We start from the raw sequence: 20,711 nt of genomic DNA, 5'->3' as shown, positions 1-20,711 counted from the left end.
GTGCTGATAACAGGCAATGGGGTGCTGCCGGGTTATAGCACAAATCCAACCTTTGGAAACCAAGGTCTCTGTGATCCCCAAATCCCAAAGTCCCGCTGGACTCAGTGGTGTAAGGAGCTCCTGCACCGAGGGCAGGGCACGTGGCTTCGTCCTGGCACAAGGAGCTTCTCTTCCTATTCCCTACGGCGTGTGTGAGCAGGAGATACATCTACAGAGGCGTTATCCAGAGGCAAAGGGAGTTAATCCCTGATGTCTTTCCCTTTGAACAGCAGTGAGGTGAGCGGTTGTGTTTGTGTGATTTTTTATGACAGTTATTTGAAGCACTTTACATATGATAACAGCGTTTTGTGCCTCTCTAATAAGGAAAATACACTGGGGCCATGAGTTCGCATCAGTATGTTTGTTTGTCATTAGTAAGGGATCAATACTGAAGGAAAAAATAGAAGAGGATTCAAGATCTTCCTAAAAATCGCGTTCTCATAGGTTTGATGGTAACGCACTTTTTTTCACTTCCGGCTTCAGGACCATTGTGAAACAAAAGGAAAGAACCAATAATTATACTTGTCCAAATTAAATTGAAAAACAAGAATTTCATTCGTGTCATGGCAGCCTTGCTGGAAGCTGTAGTCTGTTCAGTCTTCTGAAAATCAGAGCTAGAAAAAGCCATTTCAAAGCATCTTTCTCACCAAAGCAGGACAGGACGAGCTGCAGCCTAATGCACTGACTTTCTTACGGGACCGTAGCTGCCTGAGAGCTACATCCAAGCTCCTGTGGTAATTTACCTGGTATCTGACAGCCTATTTAATTTAATAGGGAATAGTCAGTGTCACAAGACTGCAGGTGCTGGCAAAGTCGATTGAAACCAAGTGCCCTGTGTTGTCTGTGTGAGAGGCGAGTCGCACAGCAAAGGGTTAGTCAGAGCTGCAAGGGTTAGTCAGAGCTGCAATTAGAGAATGAATGCCCTGAAATAAGGCTTGATTTTGTTGCTTTGACTGGAATCTTTTATCTTAGATTAAACTAGCGTATTTAATTAGCAACAAACTTTGATTTAAACCTGCTTGTTCACAAATTGCGTGTTGGTTTTGTGGCCTAGAACACCAAAAGGCGTTTGGCTGATTTGTGTCAACATGTCTTTGTTCTCAGCAGCATTAGAGAGGAGTCTGGCCTGAATCTAGGACTTTTGTTTTGGAGACCACGCAGCCTGGCTGGTAAATGTTGGTGTAGTCTTTTAAAACTACGAATGTTGTTTTCATTAGCACTCAGTCTCTCCTCTTTTCTTTCTCTTTGTTTCAGCCCAGAACAGCCAAGGACTGGAATCCTTTTAGCGTTTAACACTTCCTTTGCAAACATCCTGCTGCTCTATTGTTGCCCTCCTGAAGTGCAGGAGTTCCTTTTTGAGGAGGAAAAGATCTCCAAACTCAGGGAAGTATTTGCACTTGTGTTTGGTGACATCTGCTTTGCTGCAAGCATCACTGAGTGCAGATCTACACAGCCTTTTAACCCTATTCTCCAGGGCAACAATTTTGTGCTCTAGTTCTTCCAGGCTCTTATTTGTCACCTATTTTCAAGGAATATAGGAAGTGGTTTCTCTTTTAAGAAAAGTTTAGGTTGCTTGCCCTAAGAGCAAAGATCTGTGGAGAAATCCCCATAGGGTAACAAAACCTTCCCCAGGGAAAACATCCTTGAACTTGTTTGTTCTGAAAGCTCCCAATTTCACCATGCCTTTGGCTGGAAAATATTCAAAGGGCTGTGGCACGCATAAAGATTTTCTTGTCGCAATCTCTGGTGTGCAGTCTCTCCTCTTTCACTCCCTGCTTGCACAGATTGGGTTTATAGGAGTGACTGAAAACAGCCCAGGATGTCTGTCCCTTCCAAGCAATGGACCCAAGGAGGTAGCCTTGATTTTTTTCCCCAGTTACAGTTCTGGTTTGGAGCTGGGCTCTGACTTAAGGACACCAAACTCCTTTCAGAGAGCTGGCGCTGGATGCCTGGTCAGTAGCCTCTCACCCCTTCTCCCTGGGAGAGTCTTGCTCTAGGTCCATTTCAGTGCACTCACAGGCTTTTGCACCACCTGAGTCTTTGATTTTCCTCAAGTTACTTTCTGTGTGTTTTGGTTCCAGTTGTTCATAACTCCTGTCTTTTCCAGACCCTGCACTGCAGCGTTTCCAGGCGCAATATGAAAAAAAGAGCAGACTTAGTGAGGCTGCATTTATGTTGTATGGTTGTGCTGCACACCCCTGACCCTTGCAGCTAAACCAAAAACGGGAAGAGGGAACAATGTCTTCTCCTGGAGCTAAAGATCCTCAAACATACCACAACCGTTTTAACAGAGCTGAATGCTTCCGGGGGAGCTAGTGATGTTTTGTCGCTCGCAGAAGTGGAGACATGGCAAAGCCGAGGTACTGTTCTGTAAAAAGACTGACTGTGCTTGCTGTAATTGCTGAAGGGACAGCCCAGGCCTGCTCTGTGGAAGCATCACCTCCCTGAAGCCTTGCTGATGTGAGGATATCCAGCCCCGGCTTTCCCTGCTGCCTTACCTCTTTGTCTTGGTGTGATAAAAGCAGGTGAAGTTCGAGAGCTGGGTCCCAGACCTGTAAGGCAACAAGCACGTATGCAGAGAAGTGTACAGCCAACCTCTTCTGCTCTTTGGTGGGGTAGGAAAGAGTTAAAGGACAACAGAGGGCGAGTGGCTGCTCTATTGTTCAGGCATTGCTCGATCCAGGGTTGCTGATCTCTATTCCCGGATCTGCCTCTGGCTTCCTGCATGACCTTGGGCTGGTCACCTACCTTTTCTTTTCTTTGCTTCCCAAATTGTAACATGGAAATAATTCTCTTCCTGCGGTGCCTCAGCCCCTGCTGCCTTTAGGGTGGCCGAGATTCTCTGACGGGAGGAAGGTAGCACGTTTCCACTGGAGAAATACTTGTCCAGAGCAGGGTAATTTGGGGACGTGTTGGTGTTCACTCGGGTACAGCAGGGTGCATGCTGCTACTTGTGCTTTTTTTTCAGTAGGCAAACCTGTGGTGAAAGTCAAATTCCGTTTGTGGTGGATGCAGAGCAACGTCAGCTGCAGCGTGCCCTTTCCTCACTAGGTGGTGCTTTTGGTCAAAGATTTGAGTAACTGCAGGTCTTTTCTGTACAGAATCTCCTAATTTTTCTTCCCCGGTCTCCATTCCTTCTCTTCTTTCTCTGCCTTAACACTGTGGGGGACACTTGCTGGTGCTGGGTGTTGAGCAAGGCCAGCCTGGCAGCAGTGCTCCAGGCCACCCGCGCCCAGCAGCGAGCTCCTCTCCCGGGCTTTGCCCTTCGAAGCGTGCATCGGTGCTGCTGGGCTGTGGCGGAGGACTGAATTCTTTCCGTGTTTTCTATTCCCATAAGGAAAAGGCTTCAAAGAGCAGGTCCCCTCCCCCTCTCTGCTGGTGAAGGGCATTTAGGGAAGCTGGGAAAAAAAAAATCCAGCTCCGACAGACGCGTTTATGTAGCAAACCGCTGCCCTTCCCTACCTTAGCGGAAGATTTTTTTTTTTTTATTTTTTTAAGGAATTGCTGCCTTTTATCCATCTTTGTATTCAGGAGATGGTTACCTAGCCAAGGTCACTGCTGCTGCATGCCAGTATCACGCAGCGAGCCAGCCTCCTCTTCCTTCCACGGGCGCTGATCTCAGCGAGGCTTCCCCAGGTAAAGAATGGGAGTAGGATGCAAGCAAGGTCCCACGCCGCTGCCGGGTAGGGAGAGCCACAAGAACAGCCCTCCCTTTTGTACAGGCAGCGGAGGAGGTGAATGAAATTGTAATCAAACGCTTCCTGCGCGGACATGCACAGGGCTGCGTTATTCGCTCGTACAGCGCGAGGCACGGCAGGGCGTGCAGGGTGTGCTGTCACTATCCGTGACTGTGCGGGGCAAATCAGCTCCTCGCCTGCCCTCAGCACCCCAAATTCGTCCTGTGCTGGCCCCTTCCGAGCCCGCCTCGAGCCCCTGGCCCGCAGCAGCGACGTTTGTTGAGGCTGAGATGCTCCCACCGCTGCCTGCAGGCTGCCTTCATGCCGGGCTGACTTGCACCCGGATGCGCCCACGGGGAGGCTGCGAGGTTGCATCAGGGAGGCTGCGGGGTTGCATCACGTCCAGCTCCCTCCCCGGGGAATTTTACAAACGTTAATGAATGGGGCTGGAGCGCTGCCGTGACGCCAGCCAGCCATGCGCGGGTTTATAGACCGAGGCCAGCAGAGATCATGCTCCTGCCTCTGGCACTGCACCACTGGTGGCAATTTCATGTGGGTGCCGACAAGCCCGCGAGGGCAGTGCCCGCGGCAGCCCCGTGCTCACGTGCTGGATGTTGTGCTCATGGCAGTGACGTCCCCGCAGCAGGGACACGAGCTATGCAAATTTGCAGTGTGACACAAAACTCCTCTCGGGACCGGGAGCTGACAGTGATTTCTTTGTCATCCCCCCCCCCCCGTTGTCGTCTTCCCACTGCACATACATTTGTTCGTGGTTAGTAGGATATTGCTGATGACTAAACCCCGGGTCTGCATCACAGAGAGCGTTTGAAGGAGCGACCCAGAACTGCAGGGTTCAAGCTCGTAAGAAGAGTGAGAAGTGGGGACAGTGCATTTCCTCACGTCTGTGAGATCTGGAGAGCAAGGCACTCTCCCGCTCCATCCTGGCTGGGAGGGAATTGCATCACTGGCTTGTACAGATATTTATTTTTTTCCAGAATGTGCTTGTTTTATTGTTTTCTTCCGATGGAATTTGCCAGCCTGTCCCAAATTGTGTGGTTCTGAAATTTAAAAGCAACATACCTGTGTGGGGGAGAGAGAATGAGTGGTTTTCACTTTGCAATCTGGCTCTTCCCTCCCTCCTCCCCGTTCCCCACATCCCCATGTGTTACAGAGCCAGCTGCTCCCGGAATAGTTTGGGAATGAAATGTCACCGTTTGAAACTGGTGAGTCACACTTTTTGAAGCGGGGGGGGGGGGGGGGGGGAGGGAATATGAAATCTTGTGGTGTGGCAGAGCGTCTCCTGGTGAGTACAGAGAGATTTGGAAAACCACAGGCTCCCTGATGATGGAGTCCAGGGGCTTTGAATAAAGGCTGCTGGGTGTGTCCGCGCTGCTTTCTGCAGGAGGATCTCGAAACCCGCTGCAAACTTCAATTGTCTTACTTAACATGCCCGCTGCAGCTGGATCCTAGCGCCTTCTCCGACAGGACTAGGTCGTATCTGTCTGACAACGCACCTCCAGTGACTCTCTTAATTAAGTCTCCCTGCACTGCTGTGAGGTATGTAATTACAGTGAGACCTGACTTAAGCAACCACTCGAGGGACTAACAACAAAAAAATCTTTACCAGAGCAGGGAGGAACAGCATTTTAGTGGGGTTTTTTATTATTTTATTTTTATATTTTAGGGGAAGTTTATTAAGCAAAGGGGATCAATTAGTCTGGTTTCTTCTCAGTTTATCCCAGTATTTGGGTGATGCCTTTAATCTACTGCATTGTAATATAAGTGGTCGGTTTCCTTCCAAAAAGATCCTTGAGATCTCTTGTCTTTGAACAGAAATTGCTACAAAAAAATGTCAATTAGTACAAGTGGTAGCAACAGTCTTGTGAAATGAACTATTGTTTATCAGAAGCTGAGCAGTTGTTCCTCCCTTCCCAACCCCTGTCCAGTGGTAAAAAACAATAAAAAATAAATTTTTTAATCACAGGGCAGCATTCTGTGTTCCTGCTCCAGCCTACGAGAGCCAGCCATTTCCACATGGAAGCTCTGCCTCGTAGGCACTAAGAAATGGGCACCTTGAGCTGAAGTGCCATGGTCGTTGTAGTACTACTGGTGTACTACTCAGCGGTCCCGGGCGTGCTGACTGTAGCTGTCGCTGCCCCAGCCTGCTGCCAGAGGTTTGTGTCCAGTACCGGAGGTGGCAGGGCGAGCTGTGCGTCACCAGTCACAGCCTTAATCTCAGTTACAGCATTAATCTCAACTGCCACCTATTTCAGCTTGCATTAATATTCCAAGCACCGAGCTGTGGTGGCCACGGAGAAGCCTCTGCTTCAACAGTCGTGAGCTGAAGGGCAGGTAGAAGCTGGAAGTGTTGATACCATGAACAGTCCCAGTATGGGCTGGCAGCAATCCGCTCGAGTCCCATCTTCAGTGGGATTCTGGAAACGTGCTGTGAGTAAAACTTCCCAGCTGCAAGCCAAACTATGCAGCTAGCTTGGTGAGGGTTTTGCAAGAGTAAGCCCTGTGGGGCTTGATGCCCTCTCTATTTTATTTGGACGACTGAGCTGGTAGCAAGATTTTATGAAGTGTGCATTTATATATCAAATTTTAGATAGCGTTAACTAGAAACCCACATACTCTGTTGTCACTAGGTTTGACAAAAATAATCTCTGGATGCAGAAGTTTGCTGCAGACCCTAAGATTTTATTTAAGACAAAATAAAACAAACCCTGTACATCATGGCCCCAGAGACAACCTTGGGAATTCAAATCTGGGTGCCATTCCACATGTCTTTTTCTCTGCAGTAAAGCCTGCTTATCTGCCCCACTCTTTTTTCTTCATCATTGTTGCCCTTTTCTCTTAACACAGACCATTTCAGTGATTTGGCTTACGCTGCAGGTCTGCAGAGAATTGAACCAGCAGCACTGCGGGGGCTGTAAGTTGCTGCAGGGACACAGGAGTGAGCCAAGGAACCAGGTAAGAAAAAGGTGCCCCCACAGGTACCTGGGATGCCATCGCATCTGACATTTCCGTTACTGCAAAACAGTAACGAGATGGGAATGGCTGCAGGTCATCAGTTCTGAAACACAATGACAGTGTTTTAGTGCTTGGTACTGTCTTTTCACCCTCCTTTTTCTAGCATAGGTTTGCCTCCTCAGATCCCTAATGGGGATTCTTTTTCGCTTACGGTTTCTGGCAGATAACTCCCAGGATAATGTTGGGCATGATCAGTACAAATATGCCCTGTTGAAAAGTAGCTTATTTCTTAGAATGAAGTTAGCATCACTTCAAATTGAGTAACAAAAGGTGAACTTACTGAATATACAACTTAAATACTGAATTCAGTAAGCACTTGAAGTTTCAAAGTTACGTGATACTTTCATTAAAACTTAATGGATTTTTGCCCAAATCAAAGGATTTTGTCTGAACACCTACTGTGGGATTTTCCAGACTGTCTGAGACCACACCTCCTCAGCCTTGTAGGCCTTTGCAAAACTCATACCTAACATGTGGAACTCTTCCTAACATGAACAAGCACTTCGGTTCATTCTGAAAGGCCAACAGTACTACTGATTTGTTTTGGGAAAAAAAAAAGGAAAAAAGGACAACCAAAATGACGTTGGACATTCATTAGCAAAGCATTGTCAGAAAACAATAGAAGAACAGACAAAAGCCAGTCCCGATTCTGTGGTATTTCCTAAAGGGCTCCCTCTGGCACATGGCTATTCCCTGCCAATCCTTTTGTATTGTTTTTGATAATGAATAGAAGCTGAACAGATGATTGTTGCATTGTCCACTAAGTGATTCATTTACATTAAATACTGCTCCAAAAGTAGGCTTTGGGTGGACTTTTTTAGTCACTACAGTTATTTATTTGTACAGTTTAATTACCATCTTTTAATTCTCCACTGTACATAATTATTTCCTGATTGCTTCAGCTAAATTACATGGGTTGTAACTCCTCAGAAGTCAGTGGTCCAACAAGCCCTGACAGAAGAAGCAGCATCTCTGACGCTTAAGTTTGAAAGGGCATCTATAGGAAACTGCTCTGGTTTTGGGTAGGTGCTGAGGTTCTTCAGCATCTGTCTGAAGGTCTCGTGTCCTTGGTGCCTATCTCTGAAAGTCAGGCTAAGTTCAGTCAAGCACAAACTTCGCTGCATAAATCATCACAGTTTCACTGATTTTTCTTCATTAATCTCTCAAATCCTGCTGCATATCTGCACCAAAATTTCTTTATTAACCCAGGGCTTCTATTGCAATTTCAGGCTTTTCTTACAGAGATCAAAAGTTTTGGTTTGTTTCATTTCGTTTGGAAAGGTGTGACAGAAGTTAGATGTTGGCGGGCTTATTCACACTACTGCAGTTAGAAGAACTTCACCATAAGAAGCCATTTCATCCCAAATCCACATGTAGAACTGCAGGTCCTCTGTTCCACTGATCTGTATGTACTCATGGGTAGGGAAGAGTGACACAACCTGAAGGGATTTTTGATCGTGAAGACTCTAAGGAAATCAACACTGCAGGCCTTTCCATCTCCTGGTGTCTGAGGAGTTGCATGCCTTTGCATTTGTTGAATAGCTGGAGTTACACCTCAAAAGCCCTGATTTCCTAGTCATTCTCTGTTCCCCATTCCATATACCACATAGAGAGGTTCAGTGTAGACTTTCGGTTCTGTGTGAAACAGGTTGTACAGTCTGAGGCAAGGCAGCAAAATATTTATGCAGAGAGGGGAAACAAACAGTCCTAATAGCACTGAGTTGTTCGTGTAATATGGCCTAGGTTTAAATCTGCCAGGACAGAGCAAAGCAGCCCTTTTCTGACGTTTTCTCAGTCCCTTGTCCATCCAGTTACAGAAAAGTAAATCACCAATTCTTTGCCAAGGTATAAAAGAAACAGGATTTTGTTTGGAAGGGTTTCTGTGTCTGTACCTTCCAAGGTGAGACATGAAAAATAATGACTCTTTGCAATCAGTTTCCCTGAACTCATCAGCCAAATGAGCAGGGAGGACAAGCGTGTTCTAGTATCCCTGTCGCCTTCCAGCTGAAACTGCACTAAAGTTTTTTGCCGTTATTTGCTGCTGGAGCTTCTGAACCTGTGCAGAAGCTGCCAAATGGCTACCTACGGTGTAGGCTTCTTCGTGTGTTCCGTTTCTGTTACCCTGCTTCAGAAACCGCCTTTGACTGGTCTGTGGTTAAAGCAAACTGTCCACCCCTTATGATGTCCTTGAGCTTTGGTCTTCTTTTGGGTGATACGGCATCTTCAGAAACCTAGATAAAGCTCAGCGGACACAGAGACAAAGCCAGCCCTCCTTCTGCATAAACCACAAAGGCCTGTACTGCCAGGGTTTCCCCTGCTGCCTTCCTCTTTAACCCTCCAGCGTTGCTCTCCTTGTGTTGTTGCTCTCCCAGGAGCCCACATTGCTCTGTGTTTAGTGGCAGGCGATGAAATCAAACTGTGCATTAGCAGCTCCATAATAGCTTTGCTCAGTGGAACCCAGCTTCCTTCATTAATCCAGAAAATGAGAGTTGTTTTCGTACATTTGAGAAGCTAATTATTTAAGTGCTGGGAATTAAGGCTCATCAGATACTGGAGACTGACTTTGCTTTTGTTTCCCAGGGGATGGAACAAGACGGAAGGAAGCTGCTTTTACACAGGTGTGCAGTGGTAACTCACCAGTACCTGGGGCAGGGAGCAGCAGCGTGTGGATCCCTTTCCACCTCAAACATAAAAGTCTCTTTGTATGTCTCCTTTTCCCCAGACATTGTGTGATGATTCTTCCCATTCGAGTAGATTTTTTAAGTCTCCTCTGATCAAATAACTCTATAGCTTTATTTTTTCTGCCATTAAAAGATGGACCCTGCTTGTTGTTGACCTAACCTGAATATTTTGCAATAAAATAATGTCTCAGCTGAGATTTTAGAGGGAAACTGGCTCACATCAGTTGGCCTTCTGTAGTCAGTTACCCTTCAGGCTTACCTACGATCACCACGCTCAGAGAGGGGCTTAGGCTGAGCAGCTGCTATCGAACCTAGCAAGGGACCTTCCAGCGGCTTGGAAAACAGGAGATGAGTTGGGTGAAAACCCCCCATGTCTGTGGGAAACCACAGACGAGGACCGATCTGTTGTTATAAACAAAGTTTTTACAGCACAATGAATTTTAACAGTAGATGGGTGCTTTTGACATTCTTCCCAGAAAATGACAGAGAATCCATTGATGCCATTGCCAGTGGCCGTATGCTAAAGAACAGGGATTTGGTTCCGATAGTGTCACTGGATGGATCCACTGTTTTCTTACAAGCAGCTCGCCAAGAACAAATTTCTCATTCTTAATGAGATAGCCAATGTCCTGTGTTGTCTTCAGAGACTAAGGAAGTGAGCTTTTCTGTGTGTTCAGTTGGAGCCAGATGTTACAGTATTGTCTGGATGTAATTGACTTGACAAATTGCAGGGGTGACATTTTAGCTCCATTTAAGTCAGTGGCAAAATTCCCATTGAGTTCAATTGGGGCCAAGATTTCATCTTACGACAGTGATCCTCAGAAAAATAAGTACAGGCATTCTGTTTTTCTAGGACTCTTTTTAACCTGTGGGCTATGAATCCTTGGAATTCCGTGCGCTGCTTTGAAGAGGTCTGCAAAAGATCACAAAGACAAGCAAGTGTATTGTCAGTAGGTTTAAATTAGCTATACAGAGGGCCGTGATTCCAGTGGAAAACTGCAGGAGTCAATTACAAAATTTGAAGGCAGCTTAATCCACAGAAATCGACCTGTCCTTTGTGCTCCTTAGACGGACAAGCATCCTTCTGGCAGGACCCGTGCAGCTGAACTCTGTCACTGAATGTTGTGGATTCAAGCAGCTGCTCTGACCCCTCTGCAAGGACTGAGGCAGGTGGAAACCTCTAGTCTGGCATCTGTCAGATGCTCTTACCAGTGGACTGGACTGAAAACGAAATCTTTGTTTTAGAGAAGATGGTGTAGCTGGGGATATAGGACCAGTTTTGTAGCAAGGTCAGTACTTTGTCCATGAAATAAGTGAGCAAGTACACACACAGCGGGCTCCCTACAGACTGCAAGGTGTTTGAAGTATCTCAGGTGACCTTTATTGGGAAGTAAAGGCAATCAGCTCTGGCAGAATCATGCAACAGAGGTTTCAGCCTGGTGGTCAGACATACAACCTGATGTGCTTTTAAGTAATGGAAGTTCATAATGCTTTGATGAAAACAGGCTTGAACTAGGAAAAAGATCACTAAAGATTTTGAGTCCTTTTAAAGTGTTAAAAGTGTTCAGTTTAGGGCTTCAAATTTTTTTCTCTGTGGGTTTTGGTAAGCAGAGTTGTTCTGCAAGTTCTTTCCTGGTAGATTGTGTGAGAATTTGTCTTTTTTTTACAGTGCCTGAAAAAATGCAGGAGAGGCACTGAGGAACCTTCATGTATTACGTGTTGGTTATTAGCATGGACGGTCCTTGTGCTTGTAGGAGCAAATGGACTCTTTGTGACGAGGACAAGATGCCATAACTGGACCTAACATTTTAGCCATATGCGCACACAGACTAACTTTTTTGTGTCTTTTACCAGAAGTCGAAATGGGGTTCTTATTTGGAAACCTGGGCCCAGGGGAAGCAAGAAGACCTCAGAGTGAATGCCAAAGTCCAGCATCTTCCAGAGAATACCCAAGAAGTGTTCCTCTCCTTTTCCTGTTGAGGAGTACCTAGGGAGGAGTCTCCTCTGATTGCTCTACCAGAAGCAGGATGACACTTAAGGAGTACTACTTCATGGCAACATATTCCTGAGTACCTTTCTCCATTCTACCAAGCATATACAGAATTGAGAACTTTTCAAGCTATTCAGCCCTAGAGTTTCAAACCAGCAAGCAGCACAGGCTCCTGCATGGCCCCCTTGAAATCTGTTTTTGGACCCAGGATCTTCAGTCTTATAGGTTAAATCCTGAGAAAGCTTCACTTGCAATTCAAGTTTTTTTTTGAGGAATCCTAGCTAAACCCTTTGGCGTTGCTCATAAATCAGATTTAAGGAAAATATTCATGTTTACCTGAGAACTAAATTGGACATTTTTAGTACATGTTATGCGGAGAAGCATGTCCAAGTGGTAAAGTAACAACTGATTCTTGACTATCCAGCAAAGTCTAGAAGTGCCACCTTGGGATGACGTGGATTGAGGATACAGTTGCTGTGCTTTTCCATGTGGAGGAACTCTGCGTCTTCCCAGCTGAGCTATCATGTAATACAGATGACTCTCTGGAGGGAAAGTTTGCAGCACATTTGCAGTATGTTTTAGCTACAGTCAACATTTATATTCCATTGTCATTTGGGGGTAAGAACTAATTGGCATAATCATCAATGCTTTAAAATTAAAAATTCCTCCAAGAGACACAGGAGAGATTGAAACAGTTTCCAGCCCCCAGAGGCAAAGCCTTTCCCAAGCTATCTGCTGCACCAAAAGGCTTTGTTCTAGAAACATTCCTAAGCTGTGCCCAAGAGTAAATTAAACTATAGCAAACTTAAAAAACGCTCATGTGCGTGTGTGTAGCAAGCAGGCCTTGTTTTAACAATTACTACATGACAAAATGGTGTCACTATTTTCTGCTCCTGTTTTGTTTCGACTAATGTTCCGGGCTGCTGTGCCACCTTTACTGTGTGGGCTGGCACAATCAAGAAGTGTTCGTAGTGTCTGAAGGTTTTTTTCTTCATAGGAAAGATTCTCGTGTTTTCACAGGACGGAAAACAAAGGGCTTAATGACACTGAGCCTTCCACAGCTTGGTTCGAACTATACAAGTCAGGAGCTGGCCTCAGAAAATCTCAAGAGCCACTGTGACAGAGGCCTCAGCTCCCATTGACAGCAGCTTAAGAATGGGTGTCACACTTGTGAGTTTGTTATTTCTCAGAGAATGCTCCCCAAATCCTCAGCAGCACAAGCGATGTGCCAGGAAACTTCAGGAAGCAGGAATAGTTAAATGTTGTAATTGTTCCTGAGCTGGGCAAACTGAAAAATTAGTATTTTTCTAAAGGAAAAAATGAGAGGGGAACAAATGCAGGTTCTCCTTTCTTAAAAGGAAACAACTGTGTTCTATAAATGCACAATTCTTGTTATTTCTGAATAAGACAAATGCCACTGCACCTTACATTGGGTAAACACAATGACTCTGCAAGAAAGAAAGAGTGGCACAGGAATCTCCATGAAAATTTCAGAATCTGCAGGGCATTGAACATATGCATTGTCTTTTTGATATCCTGTTTCTTCAGAGAGATGGACTTAAATTTTATAGACAGAAATTTTCCCTTTTATCTTTATCTCCTGTTTTGATGTGGTAGCCATGGAGAAAAGCTCAAGATTAGTAACAGTAGGTTGCTGCAGAATAAGAATAACTCTCTGCTTGGATTTAGTCTGTAGTAATACTGGGGTTTGTGTTTAATTGGAAGATACTAAGATTCATTAGAATAAATACTAGATGCTATTAGGACATTAATAACCTGTCCCATTCATTCCTATACAACTTGCTGGTAGTCTTTAAATTCCCTCTGTTCTGAGAGATGTTTAAATGGCTTTCATGGGATATGGGGTGGGTCTCTGTGCCTGTTGCTTTTGAAACAGTGGCTAGTTCTGATGGTCAACGTGTTCATATTCTTGCCCTGCTACAGACATGAGAGCATCCAGACCCTTGGAACCCGTGGAATTTGACTCAATTTGGAGAATAATGAATGAAATGGGCCACACTGAAGCTGAGATGCCTCTAGCTCCACAAGAAGCCAAATTCAAAAATAACTCCTTTAACTCCTTAGAAGTCCAGTTATGGCTCAATAGGCTCTCGCTCGCTTTAGGATGAGCAGGTAGTGTCAGAGGATGCTGCAGTCACATGGAAACATCTCTGAGGGTGCGAGGTTAGTACGTGGGAAACGTATGCAGCTCCCGTTCTTGTTACCTTTTCCAGAAGAGGTATAGGTTGCACACTTGCTGTGATGACTTAATAGGTGTAATGATTATCTAGGGTCAAAGGGAGGATGTAGCCTAACTCCAGATTTCACAGGTAATCTTCTGAAACACTGAGTGCAATTAGCAACCTCTACCAGGCTGTGTACAAAGCAGGATAAGCAGGCCCTTTCCTGTTCAATGCAAAGGTCTCCTGGCATCCCGTTTTTCCCCTCTGGGGCAATCCTCGGTACAGTGCTGGAGCTGTAATCCCCAACTGCATGGAAGAGGGTTTTCAGAGCAAGGCTCAGGAGCTGTACGAGCCAGGTAGACTGAACTACCCGGGTTACCATTACAGGAGGTCACTCAGCACAGAGCCGTGCTGCAGGGTGGTGTGGCCTGGTGCCGCTGCTTCACAACCGGAGGGAATAAACCCAGGTCTTGCCCTAGCCCTATATCCCCTAGTTCCTTTGCCACTCAACCTTATAGTTACGCACAAATGATGAAAAAAAGTCTTGTGCTACTAGATACCCTGCTTTCTTTTAAAAATGGCAACACCTCCAAGGAAGACAGAAAGCGAGTGGTCTTTGAATTCTGGAAGTTGCAGCAACAGGCCAGGAAGCCGGACAGGACTTTATTCCCTTCTGCCTGGTGTCCTTCAAGGTGATAGCTCCTGAGGAGGGATGTAAGTGAAAAACAGATTTATAAAACAACGCAGTGGCACTTAAACATTACCTTCCCTACCACACAGCCCTCCCAGGGCTCGTGAGAGAACCTAGTGTCCCACAAAGCACAGCCTCCGGCGTCTCTTCACAAATCAGGGAAAACTCCCATCCTTTTGCCTCATTTCCCATCCCTTTGCCTCATTCCGCCACCACGTAACTGCAGCGCGTGGAGCCCCCACGCTAGGAGCTCTGCGCAGATTCAGGGCAGATTCTGCACAGATCCACAACTCAACCATTTTTTCACCATTTTCCCCTTTCCTTGCGCAGTCACTGACAGGAAAAAATGACATTACACCCCTCCTGGTTACAGGGAGCTTTTATTTCTTCCACCAGAGCAGGGAAGGGGGCACGGGCGGGCCTGAGGGCGACGCGGAGCCGTGCCCGGCACCTCCTCCGCCGGCTGGGGCCAGGTCCCCCGGGGGGAGCCGGGCGCTGCCCGACCCCGCAGCCCCGCTCCCCTCAGGCATCCCCGAGGCCGGCCCCGGCGGATGTGACAGCGCCGCTGCCCCCACAGCGCAGGCTGTTGCTGCCGCTGCTGGGCGGCACCGCCCCCGCCGCGCCTCGCCGCCAATCGGCTCGCGGCTTGCCGTGAGATTGACGGGCGAGCCGGCCAATCTTGAGGCAGCGTTCTGAACAGAGGTGCTGCCTCTTCTTGCCGTTGGCTGGGCGATCTGTCAATCAGTCGGGCCTTCCCAGCCCCTTTCCGGCAGGGGGAAACGCTAGGTAGGAAGGGTGGGAGGAGGGGAGAAGGGAAGCGATCAATGAGACGAGCCTCAGCGGCGGAGTGACAGGCGGGCGGACCAATAGCAGCGCTCCTTCCCCCCTCCTCCTCCCTCCCTCCCGTGCGGCGGGGCAGAGCAGGGGGCCCCCCCCCACCGCCCCTTCCCCGTTGGTCTGTCCCACCGCGGGCCTGGCGGGCTAGGTTGAGTTAGCGGCTCGGACCATCGCACCCGGCGGGCGGAGGGGGGGGGGTGTGCGTGCGGGCGAGGAGGAGGAGGAGGAAGAAGGAGGAGGAGAAGGAAGGAAGGGGGGGGGGGGGGACGCGATTTAAAGAGACAGGCGCCGAGCGGGCGGCCGGCTGCAGGGGAGCGGCAGCGGCGGCGGGCGGGGCCTCGCCCCCTTCCCCACACAGCCGCGCTCACACCGGGGGCGCCGCCGCCGCCGGCCCTCCGCACCCCCCCCCGCCCCCCCCCCCCCCAACGTTCCTTTCCCCTCCCGGCGGCTTCTATGAGGTAGAGGGAGCGGCCGGCGGCCGGTGGCAGCCGCCTGAGGGAAGCCCCCATCTTTGTGTGTGTGTGGTGCGAGGCACAGCCGCCGCCGCCGCGCTTTGTTCGGGGGCCGGGGCTCTATGTGGCGGCCCCCGCGGCGGCGGGCGGCGGCAGGAGGCGGCGGGAGGGGCCCGAGCCCCTGAGGAGGGCGGAGGAAAGGGGGAAAAGAGAGGGGGGGGGGGGGGGGGGGACGCGCGCGCGCGCGGCCCCGGCCCCGTGCCCGCGCCTGGCGCTGCGGAGGAGGAGGAGGAGGAGGAGGAGGAGGAAGGGGGGGAGGAAGGGGAAGGGGCCGGCTCGCTGCCCCCCCGGCCCGGCCCGGCCCGGCCCGGCCCGTTCCGCGGGCGGATTGATGTGGGGGGGTCTGACATGAGTCCGCCGGCGGCCGGGTGCTGCCATGTGACCGGCTTCAAGGTGGAGAACTGGAAGCAGAACCTGCGGGCCATCTACCAGTGCTTCGTCTGGAGCGGCTCGGCCGAGACCAGGAAGCGCAAGGTACCGGGGGGGCGGCTCGCACAACCCCCCCCCCCCCAGGCCCTTCCCCTCCCTCCGTGCCCTCCCTCAGGGGACCGGGGGGGGGGGGGGGGAATCACGGGGGTCCCGAGCCCCCCTCTTGCAGCCCCGGGAGGGAGGGGGAGGACGAGGGAGGGGGGCAGCGGGGCCGTACCGGGGGGCCACGACCCCCGCCTCCCCCCCCCGGGGGTCTCCTTCGTTCCTTGCCCCCTTCCCTCGTTGCCCCCTTCCCTTCCTCGCCACCTGCCCCGGCGGCTTCCCCCCGCAGCCGTGCCGGGGCCGTTCCTCAGCGCCGCCGCCTCCCGGAGGTGCGGGAGGTACCGGAGGCTTCCCGGAACCCGGCGGCGGGGGAGGGGAGGGGAAGGGAGGGGAAGGGCCGGCAGGGGAGGGGAAGGGAAGGGAAGGGAGGGGAGCCCCGGGGCCATGGGCACGGCCGGCCCGCGGCCCGGCTTTGTGGGGCCTCGGCGTGTGCGGGGAGGGGGGGGGGGAAGCCGCGAGGCACAATGGCCGGGGGGGGGGGGGGGTCCGCTTGGTTGCATGGTTTATTTCCTTCTTAAATTTTTTATCCCTTTTCAAAATGCAGCGCTGCTCGTTGGGATAAATCCCTTAGGAAACGGGATCCCTGCTGCAGTGGGGTTTGGGGTGAAGGAGCCCGCTCTGTAGGGCACGGAGGGGGAGGGGGGGGGGGGGCGGTTGTGCCTGGAGTGTGTTGGTGCTCGGGGCAGGCACTGCACACGCCAGGAGAAAAATTCACCTTAATCAGGGGATTCCTGAGTTTTTCCCACCTGTGTTTGAAAATTCAGCTCCTGGCCAAATGCGCGTTTCTGGAGGATGCCCTTTAACTGTTCAACTAACTGCTGTTTTCCCTACAATCAACTAGTTTTTACTTGGAAGTGACTTTGCAGATTTCTATCAGTGATGGTGTTAATGGCCGAGAAGGGGAGCGCAGCAGCTACACGTAGGAAAAGTTGGGGTTTGGGACAGCCCGGGTTCTGCTGGTGGTGAAGCAACCCGTGAAAAGCTTTCTGGTCCTGGTTGGTGCTCGTGAAGCTGCTCGGCTTATTCATAACAACTGGTGATGGTGTGAATGGTGGTCTTGAGGGGTGAGGCAGTTCGCAGTTCTGTGTTTGGTTTGTGTTCTCAGGACACTCCAGTTGTCCCTTTTTTACTTAAAGGGGAAAAAATGGGATCACAGAAGAAACGTCTTAAGTACAGGCACTCAGTTGGTAGCCCTGCAAAACATAGCCCAAGTTGTTTTCAACCTATATAATCTATTGCAAACTAATATCATGAAGTATAGTAGTCTAAATCTGGTTTTATTTAACCTTCAGTGTGTCAAAATAAAAATGGTATATGCTGCGGGGTACATACAGCTTAAGTGGAGGAAGAATACACGTGTGTTTTGGAATAAAAAATATAGGTAAGGAAAGATGTCTCAGGTGAATTTCATCAGTGAAATTAATGCTTTAACTTTCCTATTTTAATATGGAGCATCCTTTGTAACCTGCATATCATTTGTATGCTGCAACAGTTTGTTTTTTTTTTTTTCTTCTGAAATCTAACAGTATTGATGCACTCATCATTGGTTAAAAATCAGCTGGCAATAAATAATTTCCTACTGTAATCAGTCTGTTCTCAATTCCTCTTTACTTCTTTGTACAGTCAGGCTCATAAAGCAGAACAAGATTGTTTCAAAATTATCATCTCACGGAAAACATCAGTTTTCCAAGTATGTGATAAAAATGCATGTTTTTTTTTTTTGAGCAGGTTACCACCCACCCTGAAAATAGTTGGATTCTTGAATTCAGCCAGCCTGAGATGTGTGGGAGTAAGTGATCACAGACAGGGAGACACTTCGGCTGGATGAATTTGGGGTTCAGTTCCCAGTCTGCATTCATAAAGATTGAAGAAAGTGTATAAGCAGTAACGGTACTTAGCTCTTCTGCATGTGGACATGAGACCTTCTCCTGTAGATTTTTTCTTTACCGAAATCTCCGTCCATATGTATGCCTTGCAGCTTTAAATGTAAAATTTCATAAACAGCATTCTCTATTTTGAGGACTGTTTGCAGTCTAATAGCTAGAAAATCCACTCTCCTTTATATAGGATTATATATGTACACAGACGTATATTCTTTATATATAATATATAGGGCGTGTGTGTATATACATTTTAGGAGCACGTCTCTGACTTCTTGAGAGTACCAGCTCGTTGGCAAGAATTCCCGTTCTTGATGCTAATCAAAATGAAGAAGTCAAGTAAAGGTTTGGTGAGAGGTGATCCTCGTTTCTGTTGCAAAGCCAGGGACAATCACATCATTCAGTTACTGCAGAAAACATTCAAAATAGCTAGGTGATCATTAATAGGAAATGTTGATTAATTTAACAGTTATTCAAATGAACCTAGGTATAAAAAATGTTTTGGCTGTTGGTGCTAGGTAGCCAGATGTTAAATTGTTAGGTTTCTAGAATGCTAATGTACCACCTATCCCTCCTAAGGCTGTCTTAAAAATCGAGATAGCAATAGAAACTGCAGGGGGCAGAAAGTGTCCATTCCTCCCGTTTTACTTAGGCTGCTTACTGCATTATGATTTGGAAGACCATTTTAACGCTGCTTGCTGTTTGCTATTCATTTTTAATACGTACCTTTCCCACAAATAGCCTTTTATTAGCTTTAGCTCTCAGTTCAGCATGCTTTACATCCAGGGTTTTAAATAAAATAGCTGTAGAGCATTGTTTGTGGTTGGAAAGATATCTCCTGAATGTAGATCCGAATTCTCAATCGGAAGCGAGAGGTAAATACGAGTATACCTGTGAAGATGCTGGAATGCTGGTGAAGGGTTTCAGGACTGTATTTGCTTCTGAAGCGTTGCTTACGTGGGATTTCAGCTCTCATGCTGGTGCATCGTTGCGTCTGCATCAAGGAGCTAAGCTGTCGCTTGCCTTCCTGCATCTTGGCCAAAGTAGTAAGTGCAGCAGTTGTGCTACGTGCTCTTGTAGGAAGAGGCTTTGCAACAGCGTAGATGTGCTGCTGATGGTAAAGCAGAAGCGGAGACAAAACCCGAGTGTCAGATTGTTTGAGGAGTGGAACAGGAAAACGGGTAGAGGAAGAAATCAGAAGAATGGGTCTTGGAATTGTAATAATGGAGGCAAAAAGTTGGAAGTAGATTTCAGCACTGAAGGTGTATGTCAGGTGGCACAAAGTCAGTGTTGACTGTCTTGACTTTGGGACTTTGACCAGTAAGCCTTTGATTTTTAATTTGTGGTAGTATCTGTTTGAATAAGAGCTTTGCCATCAACTTCTGTAGGTCATGGGCTTTACCTTGAGTATTTTGATGTAGAAAATACTTCCCAAGTAACACTGTATAGGAGGTCTTTAAATTTGACAGCGTTGCTTCCTGCTCAGGAATTATGGAAGAGGCAGAGGATGCTAAAAAGACTTCTGCCAGCCCTTCACGTCAGCTTCTCCGTCTTGTCTGTAGAGTCACACTTGAAAAGCTTTGCTTATTCCTTTGCAGTTACAGATGAGAAAATCTGTTTTGCAGTGCTGAACAGTTCCTGGTCTCCATCAGAGAACAGTTAGACATGTAGATGCATCTTTGTGTCTTGGAGTTGGTAAGTAATGGCTTCAGCACTTGAAGGGCAGCTGCCTTTACAATTAAATTCCCTCTTGTTGGACCTCCTACCTTGGAGGCAAGCTGCCATTCTAGTTCTGAATGGCTCTTACATCGCTGCTCTGAAAAGGTGCTTGATGTTGTGATGAAGTGATCTGGTAGTCATGAGCATGGCCATGGTACAGACAAGGTCCTGTCTGAAATTTCAGAATGTTTTGTGTTTCTGACGACAGACCAAAGCATAATTGCCTGTCCCAGGCTGTATGCTCTCTTTGATAGTGGGCACATTCTAGCATATTTCTTCTTGTTGTTCTTCCATTATTCTTTCTTCACATGGACGCCCCAAGCCAATGATGCTTTCAGATTTGAAGAAGCATTCTCCTTTATCAGTGATGATCTTTCCGCAGGTATTCATCTCCCCACTCATGTGCATTCTCTTCTGACTTTGAATCCTTTCTTCTAATAATTCACAGAGAATTAATTCATAGATACTTGAAACCAAAATGAGTTCGGTTCATTTCCTAACTTTCAGAGTAGGAAAAGTTTGATAATCTCCTAGCAAATAAATGCTGTGTCATATTTTCAGTAGCAAGTATTGTGGTTCAGTCTATATCGACGGGTTAAGTTCTTGCTGAAATGACCTTCTCCTTGAATGCCTGTTGAGGCATGCTTGCTCTCTTGCTTTCTCCCTTACAGCCTTGCCTCGTGTACCTGTCCAGGAACAGGGAAGTGTTGCTGAGGCAATTTGCTTTTCATCATAACAGATGGGCGAGGAACCTTACCAGGCTGTGCTGCCTTCTCAGACTTGGTATTTTTATTTCTTAAATTAATAAGGAAATCTTAGCTTGTTTTTCTTTAACATTTTTAGCATATGCACCAAACTTCTGGATTACAAATCCCGTGGAGAATTTGAAAGAGGATTCCAGGATTCGAGAAGCATGTCTCTCTTTCAGCTGCGTACTC

At 47.9% G+C, this 20,711-nt stretch overlaps 1 protein-coding gene and 1 long non-coding RNA gene across 3 annotated transcripts in view; one reads left to right on the top strand and one right to left on the bottom strand.

The window, feature by feature from the left end:
- Nucleotides 1-14,655: 14,655 nt before the first annotated feature.
- Nucleotides 14,656-16,475, bottom strand: LOC126913490 (uncharacterized). The gene is made up of 2 exons (XR_007708882.1): nt 16,379-16,475; nt 14,656-15,076 (listed from the first exon to the last, which is right to left on the bottom strand). It is a non-coding gene; the product is annotated as an uncharacterized LOC126913490 (long non-coding RNA).
- Nucleotides 15,874-20,711, top strand: part of USP22 (ubiquitin specific peptidase 22) — a 99,609-nt gene continuing 94,771 nt past the window's right edge. Inside the window, exon 1 of one of the 2 annotated variants that reach the window (XM_035563385.2) lies at nt 15,874-16,117. In XM_035563385.2, the coding sequence (XP_035419278.1) occupies nt 15,992-16,117 (126 nt within the window). In that variant the 5' untranslated portion in view covers nt 15,874-15,991. The remainder of the gene's footprint in view (nt 16,118-20,711) is intronic. The other variant, XM_035563386.2, reaches the window with a different exon arrangement.

This window comes from Cygnus atratus, chromosome 15 (assembly GCF_013377495.2).
Source record: "Cygnus atratus isolate AKBS03 ecotype Queensland, Australia chromosome 15, CAtr_DNAZoo_HiC_assembly, whole genome shotgun sequence".
Lineage (NCBI taxonomy): Eukaryota > Metazoa > Chordata > Aves > Anseriformes > Anatidae > Cygnus > Cygnus atratus.
The sequence above is the reverse complement of the archived record's forward strand: the minus strand, read 5'-3'. Positions and strand labels throughout refer to the sequence as shown.